At 31.7% G+C, this 26,968-nt stretch overlaps 1 protein-coding gene across 1 annotated transcript in view; it reads right to left on the bottom strand.

Annotated features, from left to right (window-relative positions):
* The window catches only part of LOC123696804 (protein TANC2), a 149,925-nt gene extending 124,394 nt beyond the window's left edge, over nucleotides 1-25,531 (bottom strand). Inside the window, exon 1 of the mRNA XM_045643169.1 lies at nucleotides 25,051-25,531. Within this exon, the coding sequence (XP_045499125.1) occupies nucleotides 25,051-25,516 (466 nt within the window). The 5' untranslated portion in view covers nucleotides 25,517-25,531. The remainder of the gene's footprint in view (nucleotides 1-25,050) is intronic.
* Between the last annotated feature and the right edge of the window lie 1,437 nt (nucleotides 25,532-26,968).

Below are 26,968 nucleotides of genomic sequence, written 5' to 3'. Positions count from 1 at the left end.
TTGTATCCCTTTCATCAGGCCGCTATTTATTTACTGTGAAATTAATTTGATTAGAGTGAACTTTCTAAGCAAAACTACCTAGAGGTTATAAATTATGACGATATCTTTATTGGTATACACGTTCTATATGAGTGAAACATCGAAATTTAATTTGTTTTTATGAGGAATTTGGTAATACCTGATTAAACACTGGTATAGAAAATTCGCCTGGACTGAGCGGGGATACCTACTTACATAACTCTCTCATATAAACTCTTTTCCTATGTTATGAATAGTACAATACCATGTTAACATGTCATCACTGTTTATGGCGACTACCATGGAGCTGGTTCACAATTCGTCGCATGTTTGAGTCCCACTTCAAAGAATATACAAGTATACATTTTCTACAACCAATTCCAAGACCTTCATTATTAGTAGAGAAACCATAGACCACACACGATACAAGAGTTAATCTTCATGTAAAGAGATTATTTGATGTGCAGAGTATACACAATTTAATCCAGAGATAAGCCATGTTAACTTTTTAATACTTTTCCCATGTTTGTCTGTAATGGGGTGGTTTTTACGCGATGTAAGGAAGTTGTACCTTGTTTCATAATAATTTATAGGTATCAATAACCTTTTAGGATTGCTAATGGGAATGCCATTCACTCGTAACATAATTCAATACTCAGCTTAAATAATAACATGTAGGGTAATATGGTAGATGGTGAGCTCAAGTGTGATTAAGTTTGTAGAAACAATGGAAGAACAAGTAACAAAAGGATTAAATAAAATATAAAATGGGTTTAAGGTAAGGTATACGCATTAAGGTAATAAAGGGCGTCCAGTCAATGGACAACCGCAAATAGTTAGTAAGCAAGTTTTAACAAGTTTGTAGGTCCGCCTAAAGCAAAGGGGGCGCAAAGTAAGGACTTAGAAAATTTTTGTGAAAAAATTTTTTTTTGGGCGTCGACGGAGCCCCGCTTCGCGGGGCTCCTATTTCTGTGTAGTTTTTTTTTAAGAAACCTAACCTAACCTAACCTATGTCCCAGCTCCCTTGAAAACCATCAATCTTTGAGGGCGAATATCTCGGCCATTTTTGATTTTAGAGAAAAGTTGTTCCTATAAAACAGGCTTATTTTAGCGTAATATTTACGATAAAGCAATAATAAATAGGTGTTATAATAACACCAACATCCATCGAAATTTTTCTATGTCCCAGCTCCCTTGAAAACCATCAATCTTTGAGGGCGAATATCTCGGCCATTTTTGATTTTAGAGAAAAATTGTTCCTATAAAACATGCTTATATTAGCGTAATCTTTACGATAAAACAATAATAAATAGGTGTTATAATGACACCAACTCCATCAAAAATTTTCTAAGTCCTGCGCCCCCTTTGCTTTAGTCCAACCGTATTGTAATTTGTATGTAATGCGTTCGTCGTATGACTCTAAGCTATGTCTCAATTGTGGTCATTTTGATTAATTTACATTAATTGATTTGATAGTCTATTTGTTTTATAATCTAAGGTACCTACATTTGTTTTATTTTCTTGCATGTACATATTGCGGTACTCCTAATTTTGAAAACGAATAAAATTCAATATAAAAGTCCGAAACAAGCATTTGTCGTTTTCTTTATAATCAACCGAAGAGATAAAAATTGCCAATGGCATGCATTCAAAGATTGAAGGAGGACCGCCTTCCACACATTCAACGCTATTAATTAAAAATCAGTTTTAAAACAACAGTATGTAAGTTGAAAACCATTTGCAAGCGTTGATCAAGTAAATATGCAGGTTTGGACCAGTTTTATCATATTCAATGCTAAACATCGAAGACAAGAGGGCGCACGTAAAAGGTACTGTGTGAAATGCCTTATGAATGTGAAACTAGCTACGAACGCGTTGTCTGGTATTGCCATTACAATAAAATATCATAACATTTTTACTTAGCACTTAGTTGATTTATTCCGTCCTTTCTATTAAATATAAATACCTAGTCCGTAAATATATACTAAAAAATTGAAACAAATTTTAGAAAGGTCACAATTATGTGAAATAACCTTAATCATCTACTTTCGGAGTAAATTTAATACCCCAATAACGTCACGCATTCAAAACTACATAAAAATTCCTTTGAAATTGATATTGGGAAGCCAGTAAGCTCAATTTTTACGACAGAAAGTCCAAACAATGGCATTATAAATAGATTATCTGAACATATTGCTCAATAATAGATTCCTCGTATAGTTCAAGCTCATTCATTGGCAATTGATCGAACATAATTCGATATTTACATTGCTTTTATGAAGGTATTAAATTGTGTCTCGTTAAATATTCGATTTTACGTAACTTTTGAGGTTATGGTATAACTTACGCCCACGGTATTCATTAAAATGCATCTATTCGAACAGTTATTGAGGACGAGGTATTTTTTCAATTTTATCAGATTCTGTATTCGTTGCCGGATACTTCGAGAATACAATTTCATAAAAAATTAACATACAAGTCAGTATCCATAGGATAGTAGGTATTAAAAATCGATATCGGGATTTATTTCGCTGTCAAATTACATACACACAATATTACTTTTACATTTATAATATTGGTACAATTAAAATGTTTAAATAGTTATCTCATTAAAATAATTAATGCGAAACATCTAACGATAATCATAAACCCTTACAATAAAATTAATAAAATCTCTTATAATTAATGAGGAATCTAATTAATTTTTATTAACTCCGACGCGAACGGTATCTAATGAATTATAAAATTATTTATTATTATTAATTATGTATGGCAATCGAACTGAAATCGATGGATATTATAACCAGTAATGGCCTTGTCTAGGTCGTCGATCTCATAGATTATTCAGATTAAACATTATTTATATTTTATTGTATTTGTAGCACTAAATTTTCTAGAAGTTCCTAGAATTAAATTGATTAAAAATATCATTTAGCGAATCTTCAATGCGCAGGCGCGATGGCTTATAATATCGAATATTACCAGAGTTCTCAATGAGATAGTTAAACTATAAAGATAATGATAAATAGATCATTCACACTCTGCAGTCTGCATATAGGACACAGTGTGTAGTACAATTACGCTACTTAACACTATTTCTGCGAAGGCAGCTTCCTCAGAAGAGAGCACAATAGCCAATTGTTACCCTCTAATGCCTATATTCTTAGCAGTCATCGTTGACTTATGCACAGCACATGCATTTCAATATTTGCGTATTTTCTAATTCTTAGTGTGCAGTAAGGAAAAGCAGTACTTTTAAGTAGATCATGTCCATGAATGACCATCTGATATGATATTATTCTTGTACCCACGGCTCCTTCCCCGGGGGCCATGGGTATCTTTGGAAGATTTCCCCACTTAAAAAAAGAAGGTTAATCGCATAAATTGGTTACTTTGTGGAATGATATATCCACATGTTATACCTGAATCTCTATCTCATTTAAGTAATTATTACGCGTTGGGATTTGTAGGTATTCAAGACCAGGTGGAGGTATAAGAAGTAACAACGATAGGTTCACAAAAGTGGATCGGAGAAGTAGGCGGACTTCACAATGCCATAACCCCACATTTTACTTGGAGTCTGCAAATTCCCCACATTTTACATGGTTTGTAGAACAAAAGAACATAAGGTAGAAAGAAACAGTACCCTAACATTTAGCGCTTATAAATTCTTAGGTCACGGCCACAAAGGCATTTAAACTAAGCCTTATCGTGACTCGAACTTAACACACCCAACATCAATCTACGGAAGTGTTTGTTTTAAAATCTATTGTAGTGTTGCCCAAATTCAGTCTTGGTCTTGCAGTCTTGGTCTTGCGTCTTGCGTTTTTGCAAGACCAAGACCAAGAACAAGACCGCGTATTTTTAGCAAGACCAAGACCAAGACTGACCGTGCAAGACTTGAGCAAGAACAAGACATAGCCTGCAAGACTCTTGCGTCTTGCAGCTAGGACTTAGCGCTATTTCACTGAGTAGTTAGGTGTAACAGTTCGGTGTATAACTAGGTAGGTACGCTTAGGAATTCTTTGAGACACAAAAAACTGTATCAAAGAATATGAGAAACTGGACCTATGCGCATTATTAGTTATTTATTAATCTGCTTGATCTTTACTATGGCTATGTTAATTCAAGCTCACAATGTTCCAATTCTAATACGTTTTTCTAAGATTTAAAGTAAACTTTAATAAATAGTAATAGACTAATAGGTAATTGCAAGACTTGCAAGACTTGCAAGACTCTTGCTGCAAGACCAAGACCAAGACCAAGACTGGGAGCGCAAGACCAAGACCAAGACCAAGACCAGGTGTATTGGCGCAAGACCAAGACCAAGACCAAGACCAGATGTATTGGCGCAAGACCAAGACCAAGACTGGCTAAGTCTCGTCTTGTTCTTGCATTTGGGCAACACTAATCTATTGTGTTTCTGCGAGGTTATTTGTATAGTAATGGAAGCGTAATGATTTGTTTTTACATACCTACGCACTTTTTATGGGTGAACTAGTTTCGTGAGGAGATAAGAAATAAGATCGTAATAGTCAGCGTGTGGAGTTTTTGTTGTCTTCCTAATGATGGAGCGTATTCATTTAATAGTAATAGAGTAGGTAATAAAATATTATAATTATAGAAGATCAAAATATCATGTTGAATTAATGAAAAGACAGATGGCATCAAAGGCTTTACATCCAATTTTTTTACATTAATTTATAATAAACTGCAAAGTAGGTACCTACGTATCTAGAACATAGATTATGTTTAAGTTACATTGCAGTTTATTTAATGTAGGTAAATTATTTATTTATAACTACAGAGATGGCACTGCAAGTGACAAAGATCTAGAAGCATCCTAAAATCATTATCATTTAAAATGCGTGGTTCTATAAGTAACGTCTGAAGGTAACCACAAAATATGCGCTTGCTCAGATTTTCTACCATCCCATAGTCCCGTGATTCCTCGAGGCACACCCACACATAGACACGGTAATTACTATAGCCGTCTCGCTCTACGCCCTTAAAAAGAACGGGAGAGATAACTTTGCAAAGGCGGTCTGGATAAGGTTCGACTAAATTCTTCAACTTTTGAAACTAAATTCAAACTTGAACATGCTAATAAGTGTTCGAGATTCGATATTAATAGGTAATAAGATAATAATCTGTAATGTATGCACGTAGGTACTAATTTTGTTTATATTAATGTGTCAAATGTAACAAGTTACCTATGTAGACCTTACATTACATATTATTAGTTTCGTACCTAGGTATAAATTTGTTATCAATAATTAATAAATTTGAATAGCTTTATTTATGTGAATAATATCACAGATAAGTTTATCAGAGAGTTTAAAGAAAGAGGTTAGCTCTTTAGAAGGTAGGAAGTCATCTGAGTCACATGCGTATAGAATTTGTTTCATCACAGCTGAGTAATCATTCCTGCGATTGTTACAAATGATGTGAAATTTTGCTAAATCAACTTCTTTTTTATCTATAAATACCTACCTAATTAATTTATTAAAATACACAAAACAAGTTCTGATATAGCCGTTATAGGATGCATATTAACAACAAAATGCGAAGTGTATTTTTAATAAATGAAATTTTAAAGCCAATAGCAATAAAATCGCTAACGATTTTAGATACATCTAAATAGTAGTCTTTATCGGTCACTGTTCTCAATAATTAGCCATTTACATTTTTACACCTAGGTGAATGAAAAAATCAATAACATTTAAATTACAAGGTACATAGGTACCTATTTCCTAACATTTATGACTTGTGGGTAAAAAAAGTCTTTGCTTTGAATTCTGTCCGTCGACCATATTATTATTACGAGCCTAGCCTTCATAGTTTTTGTCGGACAGAAAAATGCAAGAACGTAGGTATGAACGAGCAGGCAACATGAAACAAAATAATAGGTATGTTCAATTTGATGCATGCATAGTCTGTAAGCTATCGACAAAGACGTAAACATAGAGAAAATTATCAGGCAATTAACCCCTTATTGCATGAATTATTAAGGAGATGAAATAAAAATTATTTTTTTGCAAAAAAGTGTTTATTAGACCTTACATTATGAGATCAAATTGAGAAAAAAAATTATTTACTTATATTATAGAAAATATATAACGGCGCCATATATGGACTCGTATGCAGTGTTTGTTGTATTTTTTCTGTCATATATGGCTTCGTATGCAATTAGAAAAAAGTAACTAATTAATAAAATAAAAACATATTCCGGATTAATTTCACACACACGGTTGCTAAGCCCCAAACTAAACTTAAGCTTGTATCCTGAATGCTTAGTCAACTGATATGCTACATATACTTTACATAAATCCTATCCTACTTATATTATAAATTCGAAAGTTTGTGAGGGTGGATGTATGTGTATGTGTTTGTTTGTTACTGTTTCACGCAAATACTACTGAACCGACTTCTATGAAATTTAGCACACATAATATAGAGGGTAACTTGGACTAACACATAGGATAGGTTTTATCCCGAAAATCCCACGGGAACGGGAACTATGCGGGGTTTTCTTTGAAAACGCGGGCGAGGCCGCGGGCGAAATGTTAGTACTTTATATGGATACCTAAATAACACCCAGAATCACAGCCAACTTATACTTCGTGAAATTGCTTAAAACAATTACGTTTGTCATTATAACATAAAAACACGTTATATTTTTCACATAACGTGAAGGAACGAAATTGGAACAATATAGGCATAGCTGACGGGCGTTCTTCTTCCAAATTCGGTAATGACTAATCCCATCAGACCGTACAGAATCAAAGTGAAAATCTAGATGTCCTGCAGGAGTTTTTCGTAGCTTTTTTGCGGTAATTGGCGAGTCAGAAATACTGAGGAGACTCCAGAGATGCCGATGTTTCTAAGTTTTTGAGAGACGACCACGTCTTTTGGTAATAAGAGCTTTCCCTGACTTTCGCATTTGCTCTGAAACGGCTAATTAAAAATCATACAGTGGCATATAGCATGAGTCTGTATTTATTGATGATGATATAATATTTACATGCTTAGCATAGTGAGATAAAAGTGTCTAGGATTGATACTGGAACAATCAGTGAAAGTATCCTTGAATGCTGTGCTTGAATGCATACCCAGCCACATATGACATAATATATTTTGGACGGAATGCATACGAAGCCAAATATGACAGATTTGGAAAAGTACAAAAAAACATGATTAAAGCAAAAAAACAACCTAACCAAATGTTTTACCTTATTTTAGAAAGACTAAAGAATGAAGAAATATTTTTTTTCATGGCTTTACTCACCTTTTTGATATTGAAATCTTAATTTGAAAATCACGGTTTTTTCCGCGCACCCAAACCGTCGCACGCGCTAGACTAAATCTATAATATATCTGATGGATAATATTTACACTGTATAAATTAATTACATTCCAATTCTCGATGAAATGCTGTTTAAGATGTAAGGTAGTTTTTTTAGATATTGTTTATAGTTAGCCTATAAAAAATTCATAAACTTCGTCGTCCATATATGGCTCTGTATGCGGTAAGGGGTTAATAGTTAATATTGGATAAAACATGTCTCATTGCTCTTCCGTATACGGGCCTTATCTTTAACGTAGTCCAAGTTCCAAGTTTTACAACCGTTTATAAATAAACTCCATTTGCATTACGCACGGTGAAAAATCACCACCATCATGCACTAATGAGATTTAGTAAAAAACATACCTAGACAGCTGAGATTGATTTTCTCCTCAGAATCATCATTATTTAGGTACTCCAACTTTTTAGAATTCATATTCAATCCACTTATGCACACATTTCACTTACACATACACAGTTATTCAAGTTATTGCACAGCACTGTTTTTATTTGAATTTGTAACGTTAAAATGGCGGCGCCCGCGCTACACAACCGACGCGAGTCGTATCACCGAGGCGAATGATTCTCAATGAGTGAGTGATCAGTGACGCCGATGACGCCACGCACACATGCACAGCACGGCTAATCTGATTATTATTAATGCCCTTTTGCTATTGTTCTATTTCCTATTCTGTGAATGAAATAATATTGCATCCACACGGTTCCGATTGCATCGTAATAATTGCAGTTTATGGGTTCTAACTTCTACACCACAGTGCAACTTGAAACTGTGAGAAGATAAGGTGAAAACATAGTGTAATGGATGAATGATGTATCATTTTCTGTGTTCATTTTTGAATAATTTTTAGTCCCTCGAATAAACACTTCGAAACTAAATACATTTACGCCTCAATAAGCTTAAAATAAATACTGAACACTGACATCAAAAGCTTAAAGAAACAAAAAACTGTTATTCGTATTTCACTTCCCACATCGTACATCATTCTGCGTGCACGCAAATATCAGATCGAGTACACAATGAGCAAATTAGTGGAAAGGGTCGAAGGAGCCCTATTGTTTGGGCATGCGCACCATCCCTTCGAAATTCGAATGCTGTTTAATTTAGACTTTACCGCCTTTCACACGCAACGAAGTTCACAGATAAATTAATATTGTGTTCTAAATTTGAATATTTGGTGTCAATGGTTTTTTAAGAAATTATTTTTTTTTAATGGCAATTCTGTCATGAACACATACTTATTTGTTTACAAAGTTCAATTAACAATTTATTCTTTCAAGTAAGTTTTTTTTGCACGCCTCATAAGCGAAGCGTTGAGGTGGGTACTACTGTCACTTCGCGCAAAACATCTGATTTTTCAAACTTAAAATGTCTTTATGTATCATACATTGCACTTGTAAGATAATACATACACACACATATTAAGAAAAAACACTATTTTTAACATTCATGATATTTTTTATGTCATTTTTGTTATTTAAACTAGTTAAAAAACAGTTTAAAAAAGTTCTGTCTTGGACGTCCGTGTGTCTGTATGTGCGGAGGATTTTCTTGTTAACACGATAGCGACCGAAATACTTTACTAATCGAGTCTTTTTTTTTCTCTTACGCTTGAGTATGCTCAGGAATAGAACCCTTTCATTTTTCAGGGTCTGATTCGATGTGGTTTAATTGTTATTAAATAAACAAAAAAAAAATATCGACTGTTCTCCATAATTTTAATATATTATATTTGTAAAAGTTTTGTATAATATATTCTTTATTTACACCATATACATAAATATATCTACATACTTATATTATATACACCTTTATAAATAATCAATTTTATTGTAAAGGATGAGATTATGAGGCGTGCACTTTTGGATTTTCCAAACTTTTTAATATTTAAACTACCTACCATATCGATGAAAATTTAATACCTACCGAGTACCGGTACTTATACATATAATTACATATTATAAAACAAGAAATTATATAAGTGAAAGTTTTCAAACTAATCTATATTTTAATATAACGGGAATTGAATTGAATTTAATATATAATTTAAAGATAATAAAATAAACTCTACAATTATCATTGGATAAAATGAATCTAGCTACGCCGGTAATCATAAGTTTATATAATTCAATCATGGCTGTTCATTAAATTATATTTATCAGGAAATATAACTCGGTATTAATGTAGTTGAATCAGTGTCTAGACGGGGATAGTTTAGCTATTTAACTGTCTAGATCCCAGTGAAAGTTGTTAGCAACTGAATAAATAAGTCACAGATAATAAAATGTAAAAGTTAGAAGTATTGAAGTTTATGTTCTTTTAAAGTTTGAATAATAGCTTCATAAGAAATGAGGGTAATATACATTTATGTCAAAAAACAAAATATGTTTATGTGACACAAAAGCTGAAGTTGTTTTACTATAACTATAATTATAGCTAAGTGTATTTTAGTGGAATGTGTTTTATAATATTATTATGTCACATAATATTATGTTGGAAAGGTATTTTAGATTATTTATTTAGAAAAACATGATTACCATGATTTTATAAGAGGAAAGTATAACTCTTTGTCTATTAATAATTGTCTACTGAAAAGCTATTTGTTTACGGTATAATTAATTTAATTACCAAGACCGTTATAAAACGAATAAAACTAATGAAATAAACCTACTTCAATGCGTAGCGCCATTTCAGTACCTCACCATAAAGAGAATATGGATAATTGATAACATTGTAAATAAGTAATCACAGTAATTTACGATAATTCTAGTAAATTTAAATTCAATATAGCAACATCCTCATTACATTAACAGTTAGTTTAATCCAATAAAATTACACCTTACAATTAAACCAAGTAGGTAACTTATAACGACAAAATAACGACAAAATGAAAAATATTAATTTTAAATAAATCGACCTCTCGGCAAGCGGTCCTCAAAATTGATATAAATAATTAATTGGAGCTTGAAAGATATCACGATATTTTATGAGTTGCCATAAAAATTTGATCGGTCAAGCGGGCTTCCTAACATGATACGAGAGGCAAAAGGAGTAAAAAGTAAACATTGTTCCCACAGAACCTTTCGGGTTGCCCTACGAAAAATTTCGTCATGCGTCTATATAATTTGGGGGTCATTAAGGACGAAAAGGTTTCGACTGACGGTGTTAGTGATTTCGGTTGATAAAAATTATTATTGTAACGTTGAATTTACCTTTACTTTTGTTTGGAGTATATTTTTATGACATGATTTTTTAAATAGGTACTTAGATATTATTTCCCGCGTTTCCTTTTTTACTAATATCGACTTGTATATTACCGGATATAATATTACCTACCTATTTATTTCATATCATTACGAAAATATGTCGCTAAAGTTTCTGAAATTAACAATTCCCAAACGTTTTCACTTTTCAGGTCTATTTTGTCGAAATTAAACATGCCTATCAAGATATTTTTCATGGAGAAAAATCGATTGAGCACGAGAAGAGGTGATTAAAAAATAACGATAAATTATTAAAACCTTTGGTTTATGAAATGTTTATGGGCAATCAGATTACATGTACTTTCGATATTCGGTTTTACGAGGCAAGTCACATCGAGATGTTTATTACGTGATATTGTTAACGATATGTACTTTTAATATATTTGTGAGTTCAATTGGCTATAATGATTGCGCTTTACGCGGTTATGGGTTCGGGAAAATGTTAATTTGTCGATTTCAAGTTTATATAATACATATTTGTAAGTATATTAACTAAACTATCATATTGTATGGAAAAGAAAGTGTAATTTACTTGAAACAAAACTAAATCAATAAGCTTTTCAACAGATTATTTTTTGAAATCTTATCTTCTTTTTTTTCTTTGAATAAATGTTAAATTTAGATACAGAGAAATATGTACTACACCATAAATATATTAAAGTGTTTATGCTCTAATCTGGGGGCATAAAATTTCCTTCAACAAGTCAATGACTTTTTTTAATTTATTTCAAAAGAACGACAAATGCGAATGTTAAATTAAGTGGTGTTAATTTTATTATGAGTGAGTTCATGAGTGGACTAATTAGTTCAGCTCATTCCATGTGATGAAAAACATGCGTACGACCGTCGAAAAGGATTAGGGATATATTTTTCTGTTTTTAGTTTTTACAATGGTTGTCTGTTATGTTGATATAATGACATTGTACGTATGAAACATTTCACTTGATTCCGTTTTATTTATCGTAACTAATATTATAAGGAAAGGGAAAGCATTTTAAATTTCTTATGTGATCTTAAGATTTGCGTAGGTGTACTATTCGATTATTTTTAAAATTATGATACATACATTTTTTTTGGACTTCATAAAATCTAATCACCACATCATGTGAATTTGTTCAATAACGTGCTAAATAAATAGGTACAATTTCCATCCTCATGACATTGTACAACGGTACATCAGATTTACGATTTTTGAGAACTAGATCTCGATTCCGGGTCATAAACGTACACGGTGCGTCATTTGCATAATGAGCCATTCTTTTGAAGCAGTGCTTCTTAAAAGTGCAGTGTTTGAGTGCTCGAGGGTATAGCACAGATAATATAAAATGTATCTTGTGTATAGGAACATCGCTGTAAGCGCCTGTTGAATGCTATAGGGACAATGTTGTAGTAAAGGTTAAAAAAAATTAAAAGCTTTTAAATAGTTAAGTAAACTTTAGATTAGACTAAGAGATATTTTGTTAATTAATTTAATACAATCAAGTATCTAATTACCAGTAAAATATAGTAAATAGTTTAAAACTAATACAACTATAACCATTTTAAAATATTTAAGGAATGATTTGGTACATTCAGATTTTTTTTGGGGCTATAGGTATGTTCTGTTATTTTAAATGTATTGCATTTATATCATAAACTGAATATTTAGAATTTAAAAAGCAGTACAGACGAATATTTTACGAGTATGGAAAATTAAACTTTGAGAAACAGTGACGTCAGAATTTTACTTGAAAAAATATTTATTACGGAAACCCACTCGCGCTCTCAATAATTACAAAGTAAGTATACGAGCACTATAAATCACTTTAAAGTCAATTTAAACTGACCTATTGAGTGAAAGTTTTATTGCGTGATTTCAGTTTGAACATTTTACAAAAATACGGTGACTGTCGTATTACACTCGTTTATACATTTTTTTCAATTTCAGTTTTTAAAAGTAAATTCATGGGGCATTGATTCGAAGGGCTTTTTGAAACCGAAACCACGTGTATTGATAAAAGGGCAAATTGCATAGTGTGCTTTAAAGTTAATACTTTATGAGCTATGTATTCTTCGTTTAAGAGTATTCAGTATTTCTAAAGGAGCAATATTACCCGAATAACATTTCTATATAACAAACTAACGTAATTAATATATTACACATAAAACATAGGTATTCATTCTATTGCTTCTATTTAACGAGATAAATGAAAATAATTTACAACTATAAAATAAATAAAACAGTAGGTATTCAAGTACTTTTTATTGAATCAGAATGAATAACCTAGAATGTATTTCTTTTGCTTTTCTTTTATCTATCTTGCGCCCTAAAAATCTCATTTTCAAACGACTTTTATAAAATCCTGTTCTTTTCCGAGATAAAAGGAACAAACCCTATATTTTATAGTTATTATTATAAATATTGAGTGTCCATTAAATATATTATTTAAAACAAAAACACTCGATAAAAACCAGTCAATTTATACCAAATATAAATTTTATCAAACAATGTCGAAAAAATTCGTTTAAAAGCTTTATTTCATTGTGATTATTTTATAATGCACTAAAATAATAATTTGTGATTACATAAAAACGCATGTACCATTTTCAATGATATTTTTATCGCCCCGAAACGAGCGGACCGTATTTGATACAGTTGCGATCGTTAAATGTGTGATTAAGTGTTTTAGTTTTTAGGTTGATTTTTATATTTCTGTTAATTTATGAATGCATTGCGCTTTGCATAAACGTAGGTAATTGTTTAAATGTTACCTGCTTTGCGTTCTAATAAACTACGAAACTTTTTGAAGACATTTGAATATTTAAATTTTAAATATCTCCACACATATAATTTATTACTAGCGGTCCGTACACAACAATTATAAACAAACAAAATGTTTAGTAATAACTACTTCTTCATCTTCATAATATTATGTACCTTGGAATGTAGGTATGTAAAAATTATACGTAGGTATACACTACACATATGAACAACAAACATAAATGATAAAATTGAGAAAGATTAAAAAGCAGAATGCATCCTTGTCCATTATGCGATAAGATCAAATCATGACCTTTCATGCCGCAAATTCCGATCAATGTCAATACAGCTTTTTGGTGTACATTCACAGACAAACATGAAACTATGTGTATCCCGACCGCTTTTTACAGAACATCCATCCATCCTTATTAGGCAGCCTTTTTAAAATTCCTATGTGCAGCGTTCGGGCCTACGCTCCGGACATATTTTGACGGTCAAAATCGGACTTTTCCCATAATGTTTTTTAAAAAAAGGCCATAACTTTTTTCGAGGGATTTATGTGACAAATTCGTAATAAATATGCGTTTAGGTTAGAATTTGTTATTTATACAATTGTTTATTTATTCAGTTGTAAGATTAATTATTTCTTTTTAATTATAGACTGAAATAAGATGCGCGTGTTATAATTTATTTTATAATATTATACTTATTTTGAAAAATCTCGTTAGAATAGAACTAGAAAATATATTTTAAGTCAACATAAATACAGCGAAATAACTCTCATAATAATTATTATTCGAAAAGAAAACCTATGTGATAACTGATAATGCACAAAATAATCTATTTCTTTGAAGTTTAAGTACAACATCGATTGATCAAATATCTATAGTTACAACTTACAAGGTATAACTTCGTAAATATACAACTTAATGACTTTAACAAAATATAATAAAAACAAAAAAAATATTCGAAAACTTTGTGATACATTTAACACAGTGTTTATCTAGAGTAATTGTCATAAAAACCTGTAGGAAAGGGCAGAATATCAATTCCTGTGAATGATAGGGATCTTATGTCATCTCATGTGACCACCACGGGATTCCTTGGGAGATATTATCAAACTAACACCTTGTTGTGTGATTTGAATATTAAATTACTTTTTGTTTGATGGACATTTAGTTATGTCCTTGGTTTTCGTTGATAGATAGAGCTCGACATTCCAGATTGTTATATATATGTATGTATTACTTTAAGTAATATCTTTTTGCAGTTATTTGAAATATAAATAGTGAAGAATTTATAGTAAGTGACTATTAAACTTTAAATATAATTCAAACTCAAACTCAAACATTTATTTATTCAATTAGACTTCTTCGAGAAGCACTTTTGAAACGTCATATTTTTAACATTTACCACTGATTCGGAAAGCAGTATCTATGGAGAAGAACCGGCAAGAAACTCCATAGTTGCTCGTTTTGTAATTAAATTTAATTACAAAATATGTAACTGTATATTATCATTATATGCCAAAGAACTGTCCTGTTAAGGTTAAATAGGTACATATAGGTATCTTAATTACATAGGTCTTAATGTTATGGCCCAAAAATATTAGTAGTTTTATCTGTTGAACACAGCCGTATGCTCTATCTGGAGTATACGGTCTAAAATCTAAATCAATACCATAGTGTTACTTAATATTTATTAATAATTTGTCATATATAATTGTTAAAAAATAAATAATTATACATTTTCGTACAATAAAACAAACATAAAAACGCAAGCTCAAGCCTTACACAAGCAGTAATTATAAGTTATATTAAGGAATAGTAAACGATAATCACATTAATTTCAGCTCAGGTGTTTACGAGTGACCTACATCGAAGCCTTTCATATTGCTTCTTGTTACGTAATTCAGAACTTTTTACTTATTTTCAACAGCTGTGTGTACAATTGTATTGTATTCATATTAACTGTATTCAGAATTAAATTTTGATAAATATAATAAAGTAAGTATGTATATATATATATAAGATTTTCGAATAATTAATATTATGCCATCAAGAAATATTCTACGAATAATGTTTTAAATTTCGTGAAATGCGAGTGAGTTATTCGCTAAATTATAAGCGATAATATCACTATGTATACGAAAACATCTATTTAGGTACCGAATAATATATTATTTTACCCTTTTACTTTTAGTTTACTATAAAAAATATTTCGAAGGTATTTTCTATAATAAATAATAAATCTTATTGTAGCTCTTTGTGGAATTACAGAAAAATAACGTGGCAGAGTATAAATAAACCATAATAGCAGGTAGACAAAAAGTCGCAGTCAGTCAAAGGTGCAAGATCGTTGACTCGATGACTCATACAGCGGCGATAAAATGCCGCTGAGCTTTCTTTGAATTAAATGTGTTTTATGCTATAAATGTGTGTAGTGTGGTATTTTGCGATAAGTAACTTCGATATTACAAATGTGTTAATGTGAAGTAAACTATATTCTTGATATATATTTTGTATATCAAAACTTTCATGAGTTAAATAAAATGCGAATCATCGATGCAATTGTTAACAAACATAATAATATTGTTTTTGATAAAATATTATTTCTTCCGGTAAACATAATATCCACGAAAGTCTAATGCAGGATCCTCTTTTTGTCCCGCGGTTTTACCCGCAGTGCTCCACTCCTTTTAGTCTTAGCGTGATGATATAGGTAATATAGCCTTAATAGCCTTCCTCGATAAATGGGCTATCTAACATCGAAATAATTTTTCAAATCGGACCAGTAATATTAGCATGTTCAAACAAACAAACTATGTTAGTATAGATAGATTGGCGTTATAATCTTCAAAAGCGTATCCCACGACTACAGACAAGCAGCATTTTAACACCGTGCGTTTTTTCTCAAGATCTAATAAGTAAATTGTAAGCTATAAATGGCGCAACCTGTTCCATTGTTCCCGGGAACAGGAGTCGCTTTGAGTCGGGAATGATTTTTGCAAACTTATTTGTGTCAGTAGTGTGGCAAGTTTCTGTTAAGTATATGTTTTCGCTAGTGTAGAAGCCAGAATAAAATATGAAGTAAAAACATTTCGTCACAAGTAATGTGGTGATAGTACCAAAAATTTTACGAAAAAAATATTATGGGAGCTTTTAGCTCGCGATTTTGACCGCGTATTCAAAGAATATTCCCTGGGGAATGAGATATTTCACCGCGGTAGCCTATGTCACGCTCTAGACTCCATTCAACCAGTACAAAAAAAACATACATACCTTATAATCGCTTCGCTGCGACGAGAAAGAAGCTCAAATAAACCACAAAAAAATTGCATTTAGGTACCTATAATTTTAAAGTAAGGATATTAAACGTTTAAGTATCTATTTGACGTTCTTAAAAACGTAATCAAAAATCTTAAGTTTTTTTTAATGAAAATAAAATACACACGTAATAATTTACTAAAAGCAGTATTTATTCCCATAAAACGAATATGGCTTTAAAACTTTCAAATTAAATGAATCCCTATTTCAGTCCCGGAATCGCGGAAGGCGAGTAAAAACTAATAAATATTTACAATATACCTTCCTCTGCCCGCATCTGGTGTATTTTATAACTTTTACCTTTAAAAAGAATCCTTTTTGATCCTTTGATATCCTAATGTTTATAATATCAAATAGATGGATCTTTAAACAAATTATCTGTATACTGTTTCTGGTATATACTGTGGCAGTTTTAACGTTAAAGCACAGATTACTAAATAATTACCGATGAAAATGTTATAATCTTTCACCTAAAATATTACCTTAATGTAAGGTTTAAATAAAAAGTACGTTGAAGAGCTTTTGTTGTCTAATTTTTTTTTCTAACATTTAAGTACTCATATTTTTAAACATGAAATAAGAAGAAGGACTAATAATGCTCCCTTTTATAGCAAAAACAAAACTCGGGAATGCCAATCTGCGGTTTTCTATTCAGCTAATTTTTTACCGTTTTTTAAGACAATTAAACTAATCAAACTATGATTCGTTCCAAAAACTTATTCGCGCTATCCGAATCTAAAAGCCGTCAGAAATCAAGGCCAAATTACACTCTATTAAATACTTTCGCTACTTCGCTTAAAATAATAAAGCACTCAAAATATTATAAAGTCATCAAAGTTTAACATACAGACATCCACAAACACAATAATTCAATAAACAAGCATGGGACTTTCGGCTTTGTACTGTGTAAGAGAAAGGTTAGTTTTGTTTGAATCAATTTTGATGATAGATTGATCGACTATTGAACTGTGAAAGTAAAGCGTGATAAAGCAATTGAATGGTTTACTTTTATTTCGCTAATTAAGTGATATTTTTGTTTTTTTCTCACGTCTTAGATTTGTCTAAGTTTTTATTGCCGATTGTCTAATTCTGCGTAAGTATAAGTAGGCTAATTGCATTATCAACGAGTGGCAAATTTAATACCCGGTCTAAGTACCCGGTATTAAAATTCATGTAGTCTTATATTATTAAATCAACAAAATCAATATTAACAAAATTACGGTATACACTGTACCTACAAAGGGTAGAGCCGAAGTGGTAGGTAGTCTTTGGAATAAAATCATCGGATGAAACCCTTGGTTTCTATGCAGCTTTTACATAATTATTATTATCTACTTAAGTACTACTATAATATTATTTCGTTCTAAAAACAAGAACAATAGAAATTATTGAAGAATGCTAGAAATAATATATAAACACATATATTTATACATTTACATAGGTACTTATAAAACATATTAACCTGCATCACTTTAATACAATAATATTAATTAAAATAAAACTTCTTAGGTTTCAAAGCCCTGGCGACAAGGCGTTAACCCCGATGCTTATAATAAGCGCGGGCGCCACTACGGTAGATTTTCCATCAATTAAATGCAGGGAAAGTGCCAAGATTTTTCTTCTAAGCAATTACTGGCAAACATTTAGTACCTACTATAATAATCTGTTGTCGTGTGTATTGTTTTATTTATATTGTTTGGTTTTGTCATTTCACTCTTATACGATAACGCTAATTTTTGTTACTATTTTTATGTAAGTATTTTTTACTGAAATTAAAGGGTAAAAATAGTTTAAATTTAATTGTTCCAATACATTGTTATAATATTCGATTAAATTCCTTAGAACATCAACTAGCAAAAAAATGTTATTTTATTCAACATTAAAATTTAAAATCGTTAATTACTTACATCTCTAATGATTGTGAAAATTTTCTCTGCAATCATTAGAGAGTGAACCAAGGGCATTCTTGGGTCTTCTATAATTCCTGCGATGTACTGGAAAGTTGATACAGATTTATTCTAATGCATGTACACCGTGCGAACGTTATTATTTATAGCAGTGTTGGAAAGTGGTTGGAAAAGCTCCTGACGCCATCTTAAGTGGCAATCGGATACTTGTAATGACTGTTAACTGTCAATGTCGCTCAATAGGCCTAGTTTTATAAATACCGTAATTTTTTTGCTATTAGTTCTAATTTATTTGTTTGTTTTCTTGAATTAGAATTTAAGAAATCATATTTAGCAAAGCATTTGGTCAAAAAGAGAATATAAACACACTGTAGTACACTACAGTGTATTTTGGTTGTTTTTCTAAGCATTTATTAGATTCGTTGTTCCATTATTCTTCAAGATAAAATCGACCATCGATCGATCAAATCGACACTACATAATAAGGGTCGTACATTGCATAAATTAGGCAACAAAAAATACTAAAACATTTTTAAAACAATCAAGTGAAACTTGACGTTGCTCAGATGTGACACCGTATATTTATTTATTAAAATTAAAATGTAAAAACAATATCAAATGACCTTCACGCAGTAAGTGTAAGGCTGGTTTATTGCCTGAAACTTGTTTAAATTATATTTAACAGCTCATAAATGGTCAGAATGTCAGAAAATGATACATTGCAGGCCCTTCTTATGTAAGATTCGTGACTACCGTCAATTACAATGAATTATGAGGAGTCTCGTTACTGAAATTTGTGCGATTATTTATGGCTAGTCATTTGATTGCACAAAACTTGAAAGAATCGTCTCTGGTATAACTATAGTGTACACAGCAATTTGGATTTAGGGTAAGTGTTAGATTCAACGGCTTCAGTCTAAGTTTTCATCAATAGATCTGTACAAAACATATTTTATGCAGTGTTGTGATTACAATATGTAAAGTATGTTAAAATTAAAAAAAAAGGAAAATGTTTGGTCCAGAATTGTTAATATTTATTAAAATAACAATTAAAGTCACTTATCAAACGATAATTGGAAACACCTAATACCTACGACTTACGAGTATCCGAATTCCGATTTCAGGAATTTTATGCAAATGGCGGCAAAGCGATTTGTAAACATTGTAACAAAATGATCACACATTACGATCCGACTGGCCGATGAAAGTAACTATGTCATAGTTACTTATTGAAACATGCAAACATAACATATTGAAACATGCGAGTTAATAGCATTATAAAGTGCGGAAAGGGTTTCTCTTTAAGTTTATTTTATTGTACAAGTTTGAGGTTAGGATAGGTTAATATAAGTTTCTGTCTAAAGATTGTTTATTATATTATGCTTTAAAATAGCTTGTCGCTTCGGTATATGTGCATAAAGTACATTTATGGGTGTTTATTTTGTGTTGCAATGCATGTCTGTACAGTGATAAATTCTATGCAGGACATATGACTTATTTTCACTATTATATTATGGTATATAGCTATTTATCAACAAATGGATTGTGTATTTTTATTAATGATAATATAGTGTTATAGTGATACTGAGAAATTACATATTCAAACATACACGATCAGCAGAAGACCTATTTATGGCCACAGCGAAAAGGAAATTTTGAAATTTACATGCACGATTAAATTCTTGGACACGCTGCTCATGATTTTCATCACATATGTATGTTTAGGATATCATATTATCTTAACAATAAAAGCTTATAATCAAGGCACATTTTCAACTCGCTTCAAAAACGAGGAGGTTGTCAATTCGACTGTATCTTAGAACTTTCGACTGGTTGAACCGATTTTGATGATTCTAAAGTTATTGCCACCGGTTGGTCCCATTTAAATGTCCAGTTCTGACAATTTGAAGGCGGTTTAATTATCTCTATAATATATTATTTTTTATATTTATTATTTATTATAAGTAGGTAGTATAGACTAATATTTTAAAGCTAAAGAGTTTGTTTGAACGCGGTAACTACTGGTCCGGTTTGAAAAATTCTTTCGGTGTTAGATAGACCGTTTATCGAGGAACGCTATACCTATAGGCTATATGTATATCATCTCGCTAATACCCACACGAGCGGAGCACTGCGGGTAAAACCGCGAAGCACAGCTAGTATTAAATATCCACCTTCAATCCAGCCTTCAGAGTTTCTCAATAAGTGGATGTCTAGACGCCGATGACGTCACGCTACCTACAGTGCCCTACTTCTTGACATATCACCGATCTACTCCCGACTACGCTTTGCAAATTATTCATAGTCATAATCAGAATTGATGGCTTATTAGTTCGATAGAAGCAAGAACATTACATCCTGTAACGGTAAAGGGTTGATGAAATAAGAAAAATATTTATTCTCAAGTACTTAAACAATAATTTTTAAGGTGGTGTGAACGTCGGTGGCACTGGAAGTTATGGAGAAAGTTTAATAGCAAACAAACTGGTGTTATTGTTCCTACAATTTTAGGTCCTCCTAAATAATGAAAAAAAACACACGTAGATATGAATTGAGGCCGAGCAAGCATAAACAGGCAAAGTAGCATCCCGTAAAAAAAATTGAGAGGTCATTATCGACTATCATCACCAAAAATCTGTGTTTGATGATTACAAAGCCAACCGATTTTCACAGATTTTTAGGATTTATTTTGTATCGTTTTGTGTGAGTAAATCCATTTGGAATCTAGATCTCTAATACTAAATCATTAAAAAAATGTTATCTTTCTGTAGTAAATTCTTCGATGTATTCAAAAGATGTATCTAAACACGTTTGCTTCCGTTATTATTAAATGTGTTTTACCAATATACTTGTGTGCATTCACACACACACATACACGCTATTAGTCTGGATTACAACCACAGATAACAAATTCCTTTTTTTGACATCGAATCTGGTACTTAATAAAAATCAATCAAGCCAGGTTATCATCGGTAAGTAATTATCCACTTTAGATAAGAGCACTTTTAAATTAACGAATTGACTTTATATTGCGGAAATCGATCTGGAGTTTTTGTGATTAATATCTACTAAAAGAGAAACATGACGAAATTTCTGGCAATACTGCCGCAAGAAAGCTTTATAACGTGGTCATTGCTGCGTGTAGACTTTTTTATTATTGCGTCAGAGGGGTTACAATAATGTCTGAAAGCAGTTTTAATTTCAGCATGGGAAACGTGGAACTATAAAGCTGTCATTTTTCTAAACTGGAATTAATACTGCTTTAAACACTATGGTACGCGGGCGGGAGACGGGAGTTATAATGCCTTTGCACTCTGAAATTATTGTCCACAATTTCTGACTTACAAAAGAGCCTGTTATAATAAGGTACAAGATATGTATTTCGTTTCCGGTTGTAATAGTTATAAATACGGTAATTATAGACAAAAACATGTAGTAAGGAGGAGGTAAGGAGTGACGCGCGCGCTAAAGTGATGACCGATTTTGTTAAAGTTGTAGGTAGTAGGTACCTACACGCATGTGGCATGTAGGTATCCAAAGAGTAGTAACACTGGAGTGTTTACGACAGATGACAAAACATTCACAGCTATTAACAGTAGGTAGTGATAGGTATATAATACCACGAATAAAGCCGTCGAATAGGAACAAGGCAACATTTACACCTCTTTGATGTGTAAAACTATTGTTTCTAAGTATACTCTCATACAGGGTATGTACATGATACCTAACTTATAATAAACTACGACTGAAGCACAAAATGTAAATGTCTTGTAATAAATAAACTTTATAACAGTTTGTCAGTCCTATTATGTTTCTTTCTTGTGAGTTATGAATCTAAATATGTAATTTCATAGCTCACAATTAAGAAAAGACCCAATTAATTGCTTCATTCACAATTCTCGAGTCAACAATCTCAAAGGTTCAAGAAGCTTCTAGAGCCATAAAAAGTCACTAGAGAGGGTGGCTAGCCATGATCGTGTTTTAGCCATTACATCATTTCCTCTCGTACGTGTTATCACGATAAATGATAACATTGTAGACCTTGTCCGCTTTGTGTCCTATCAATTATCTAAACGATGCTTAGCGCTGATTTATCTGTCAAGTGAGAAGAAACACCACTGCCTGTGCCAATTAGATTTCTAGCTTGGGGTAGTACCATCGGTTCTCATATCTTAATGTTTCTTATTGTACTAGATTTCTCATTACGAGAAAAGTGAGGTCTATCTGAAGAAATAATCATGAACGTACCTAGTAGAAAAAAAATTGTTGAAAGATGTCTCAAATTTTTTTAATTAAATGGAAGTAGTGAGAATAAGTTTTAAACTATTTTAGTCTATAAAGCGCAAGCATAATATTCGTCTCAGTAGCTTAGTTTATCCTGTTTCCGATTTGTCTAAGTATAACAATTTTTGCATACCTACTTTTATGAATTCGTTTCAATGTTTCATTCAAATTCAATCAGGTATTGCATGGCAACGTGCCAATTTTATTTCCTTCGATTGAAACTCGATTCGAACTCGAATCAAATCACCTGGCACATAGTAACACCACGACCTCATTACTGTTTCTACTCGCGATCGTTGAAAGCATTAAAATCTCGTATATCGTGACACTTAATCGCTACGATTTTTTACCTTTGATTACTTATAATTCAGCTTCTTACTGCAATCACAAGTTGACCACCCGATCAACTTAACGTACAGTTTAATAGACATGTTATAATTGGCCTGACTTATGGTGGCAATATCTATGTTTCTTTTCTTTTTTTTATTCAAGATTAGGCAAGCATTTGACCATCGCTTCGCCTGATGGAAAGCGATATAAGCATGGTCTAGGATGGAGCATGCTGACCTAATAGATGCCTATTCACTTAAATATCTATGTAATTGACTATTTGAGTGTTAATTCTCATATAACTTCGCAAGGACTTTTGGTCAATCGAATTTGTATGAACGTTCTTAATTTCAAAATTGCTTTGCTGCATGCTTTATTGCAGTTATTATAAACTAACTTATGACACACTATTCTTCATTATGTATAAATTCTAATCGTAGAATAAACACTTTAATAAACAAGTATCCGTTCCAAATCTATGTTTTTAATTTTATGGTTTGCGAAATATAACGAAAGTATTAATTTTGTTTTGTATTAAAAGGCGTAATCGACGAATCTTATAACGGTATTGAGAGATATTATTCATTTGGCTTAATCAGTAAAATCGTATATTATTGATGCCATTTTATTTTAATGGAGAGTACTTGTATAAAATGATTTTGGGGCACCAAATATATTGGGGCCATAGAGGTGTAGGTACAAAATTTAATACATAATTTTCAATTGGACAAATTAAATACAGTCAGACCTCTAATCATGTTTGAGAACTTATTACAGAACTTTAAATTCTATAGAATATTAGCTTTCTTTCTTTAAATATAGGAACATAAATTACCCTCATCAACAGATCTTCCTTAATGGTAGGTACCTAATCGATCTCTCTGAGTATCTTTTCTACTACCTATCTAGTATCTACCCATCAAAGTCAGAAGTCAGAATTGTTCACTTCTGTAATCAAATTTCAGTACATAGGTAATAATATACATTTAAAAAAGTAGGTATAAACTATAAACCGAAAACGGAAAACAGTAATAAGATGATGTTTATTTACATTGTTACACCTATATTTAAACGAAACTCCAAGACCTTTGATTTAAGGCCATACATTCAAAAGGAGCCTCAAACTGCGCTTAGTTTGGCTTTTAAATAAGACACAAGTAGGCGTGGTGACTCTTCAGATGATTAAAGATAACGACCGTGGATATCTCATTTAAAATTCAGTTTTATAAAGATAAGCTCGACAGCTCATATCTCCAACAGTATAATATTGTTTTTGGTTTTATTTTTATTGTATATTTTCGATTCTGCAAATATAATTTGCGAAACTGATACTTGATATTTTATATTACTATATATACTTATTTTTAGATAAACATCTTGAAGTGGATTTAAAACATCCTTTTCACAACTATTATGTGAATTTTGTTGGATAGAATATTTATTTATATGGCTTTCCAAGGGTTACAGGTGTTGGTTTAAGAGTCCATATTGATTTTAGAGTGATTTTGACTATTAGAAGTGTTAGCTTCGAGTCAGAATTGGGATAAGTATGGAATCGTTTAATGATAATTTTATGATTATCAATGTGATGGAATTCGCTATGATTGCATTAATGCTTATCCTAATAGGCTTGTTTTGTGGATACATAGTTGCCCTGTCCGTCGCGTCGAGAATAGCCTGCAATCTGCATTACCGTAATAATGTAAGGTAAGGTCGTTCTGTTTGTTACCAACTTGTTAATAACGTGAAATTATATTCTAGCAAGAACATAATACAATCTACATATCTTTAAATTATTTCAAATGATCTCCAACATACCTTGATTCCAAGCAGACGTGATGTTCTCATGGTAGAAGTATTCCGTTTCCTCTTCATCAGACCACAGCACTCCCTCTATGCTAGACGTAAACGCCTGACCATCCGACGGGTCCAGTATAGATCGCCTAGAGAGCTGGTCATAACTAGGAGGCCTTGAAAGTGACTGCGTGGAAATATCAGCCAAAGACGAGCGAAAATTCTTCACGCTACGACTATCTATAGGCCGATAATACCTCAACGATCGTGTATCCTCAGACTTAATTGATCGTAGCGATCTGCAGTCATAATTAGGACCGTCATTCGTTATATCCCCTAGAGAGACTTTAAAGTTATTCGACGATATATCCCCTAAAGGTACTTCGCAAGAGCGACGTTTCATGCTGGTTTTTTGAGACGGTGCCTCGCCTGTGGCCTGCATGTGCCGGCTTACACCAGCACTATGCAGGAATTCGTTTGAATTGTACATTTTAATTTTTATTATGCTATCTAGTAGGAACTATAATAATATGACTGGGCATTTGGAATTATTCGTTCGGTTGTTTCCACGGTGACGTATCTGAAACAAGAAAAAACAAATGTTATATAAATTGCTACCTATTTTATTCAATCTAGTTACTGTGATATTATAAAAATAGGCAATATTATTTTGTTTGTTATGATTTTACTCAAAAACTACTCGACCGATTTTAAAACATTTTTCTATTAGAGATTTACATTTTTAATATAAACATTGTCAATTTATTTTATGGGTCAACTAGCAAACTAGTATTAAATAAACTAGGCTAAATATATAAATATGGAGTTATCGAAAAAATAAAAATAAATTATTGATATAAATTGTTATACAAAATATACACAATTTGTTATAGCGCCATCTATGTTTAACTATGCAAACTAGTGCAACGCTATCATGTGAGCGAAACGAAAAGAAAAAGTTCGACATGACAATTCTTACGAGACTACCAGTTTCACTGCATTGATAAGAGATGGCGCTATTTTATAAAATACGATACTATTTTAAAGATTGTAAAAATTGTAAAACTATTAACGAATCGTGTTTACTCTAAAGTATAGTAATACTATTCACTAGCTTTTTATTATAACGTATAGAGTACGACGACTTTTTTCTGATTTTGTATACAATGTGACCTTATTTTTTGTCACAACTATATTTTTTGTGTTCAATCATTCAGGAATGAGGAAGTTAACCTCATCCACTATTAAAGCGAGAGTAAAACTACTGACAAAGATCGTCTCCAATTCTACTTAATAATCCGCTAGTCTATTAGATTAGATAGCAATCAAACCTCCAATCACGTCTATGTAGTTACGAACAAAACAAATAAATAGAATGACAATAAAAGGAGCACGAAATAAGGTTATAGAGAGATTGTCTGCGACGTTGCGTTGGTAAATACGTAGGAAATGAAATCGCCACAGGCCACTTTGTTTTAATACATCTTATTGCATTTGTATTGTTGTTACTCGATTTGGTATCGATGATTAGTATAGCACTGCTATATTAACGTAGTTATTAATGATTATATTGGTTTTGAAACACGATTTTCCTTTATTTGACAGAAACTACGAAAACGTTGCACTTACAAGAAGTGTTCTTGTTCACTTCTTTTATTCATATTATAATTATTGTAATTGAAGAAATCATTGAGATACTGAGTAAAATCAATTAAGTATGAGATAAATGTTTGTCTTTTCTAATACAAGCATAGTAGGTCCTTATGATATGTGTAAATATGATTTCGTTAGATTTTCGTTGAATTTTTTATTAAAATTTCCTCTAGCTTTAAAAATCTAAACTCGTGAAACAGACAAATGCATGCCATACATAAAACAATGACGTCACAATCTTCTCTCTTCTCATGTTCGCTGTGATGAGGCAATTCACAATTTAATGCTG

Source organism: Colias croceus, chromosome 13 (genome assembly GCF_905220415.1).
Source record: "Colias croceus chromosome 13, ilColCroc2.1".
Lineage (NCBI taxonomy): Eukaryota > Metazoa > Arthropoda > Insecta > Lepidoptera > Pieridae > Colias > Colias croceus.
Note: the sequence above shows the minus strand (reverse complement) of the source record. Positions and strands in the feature narration are given on the sequence as shown.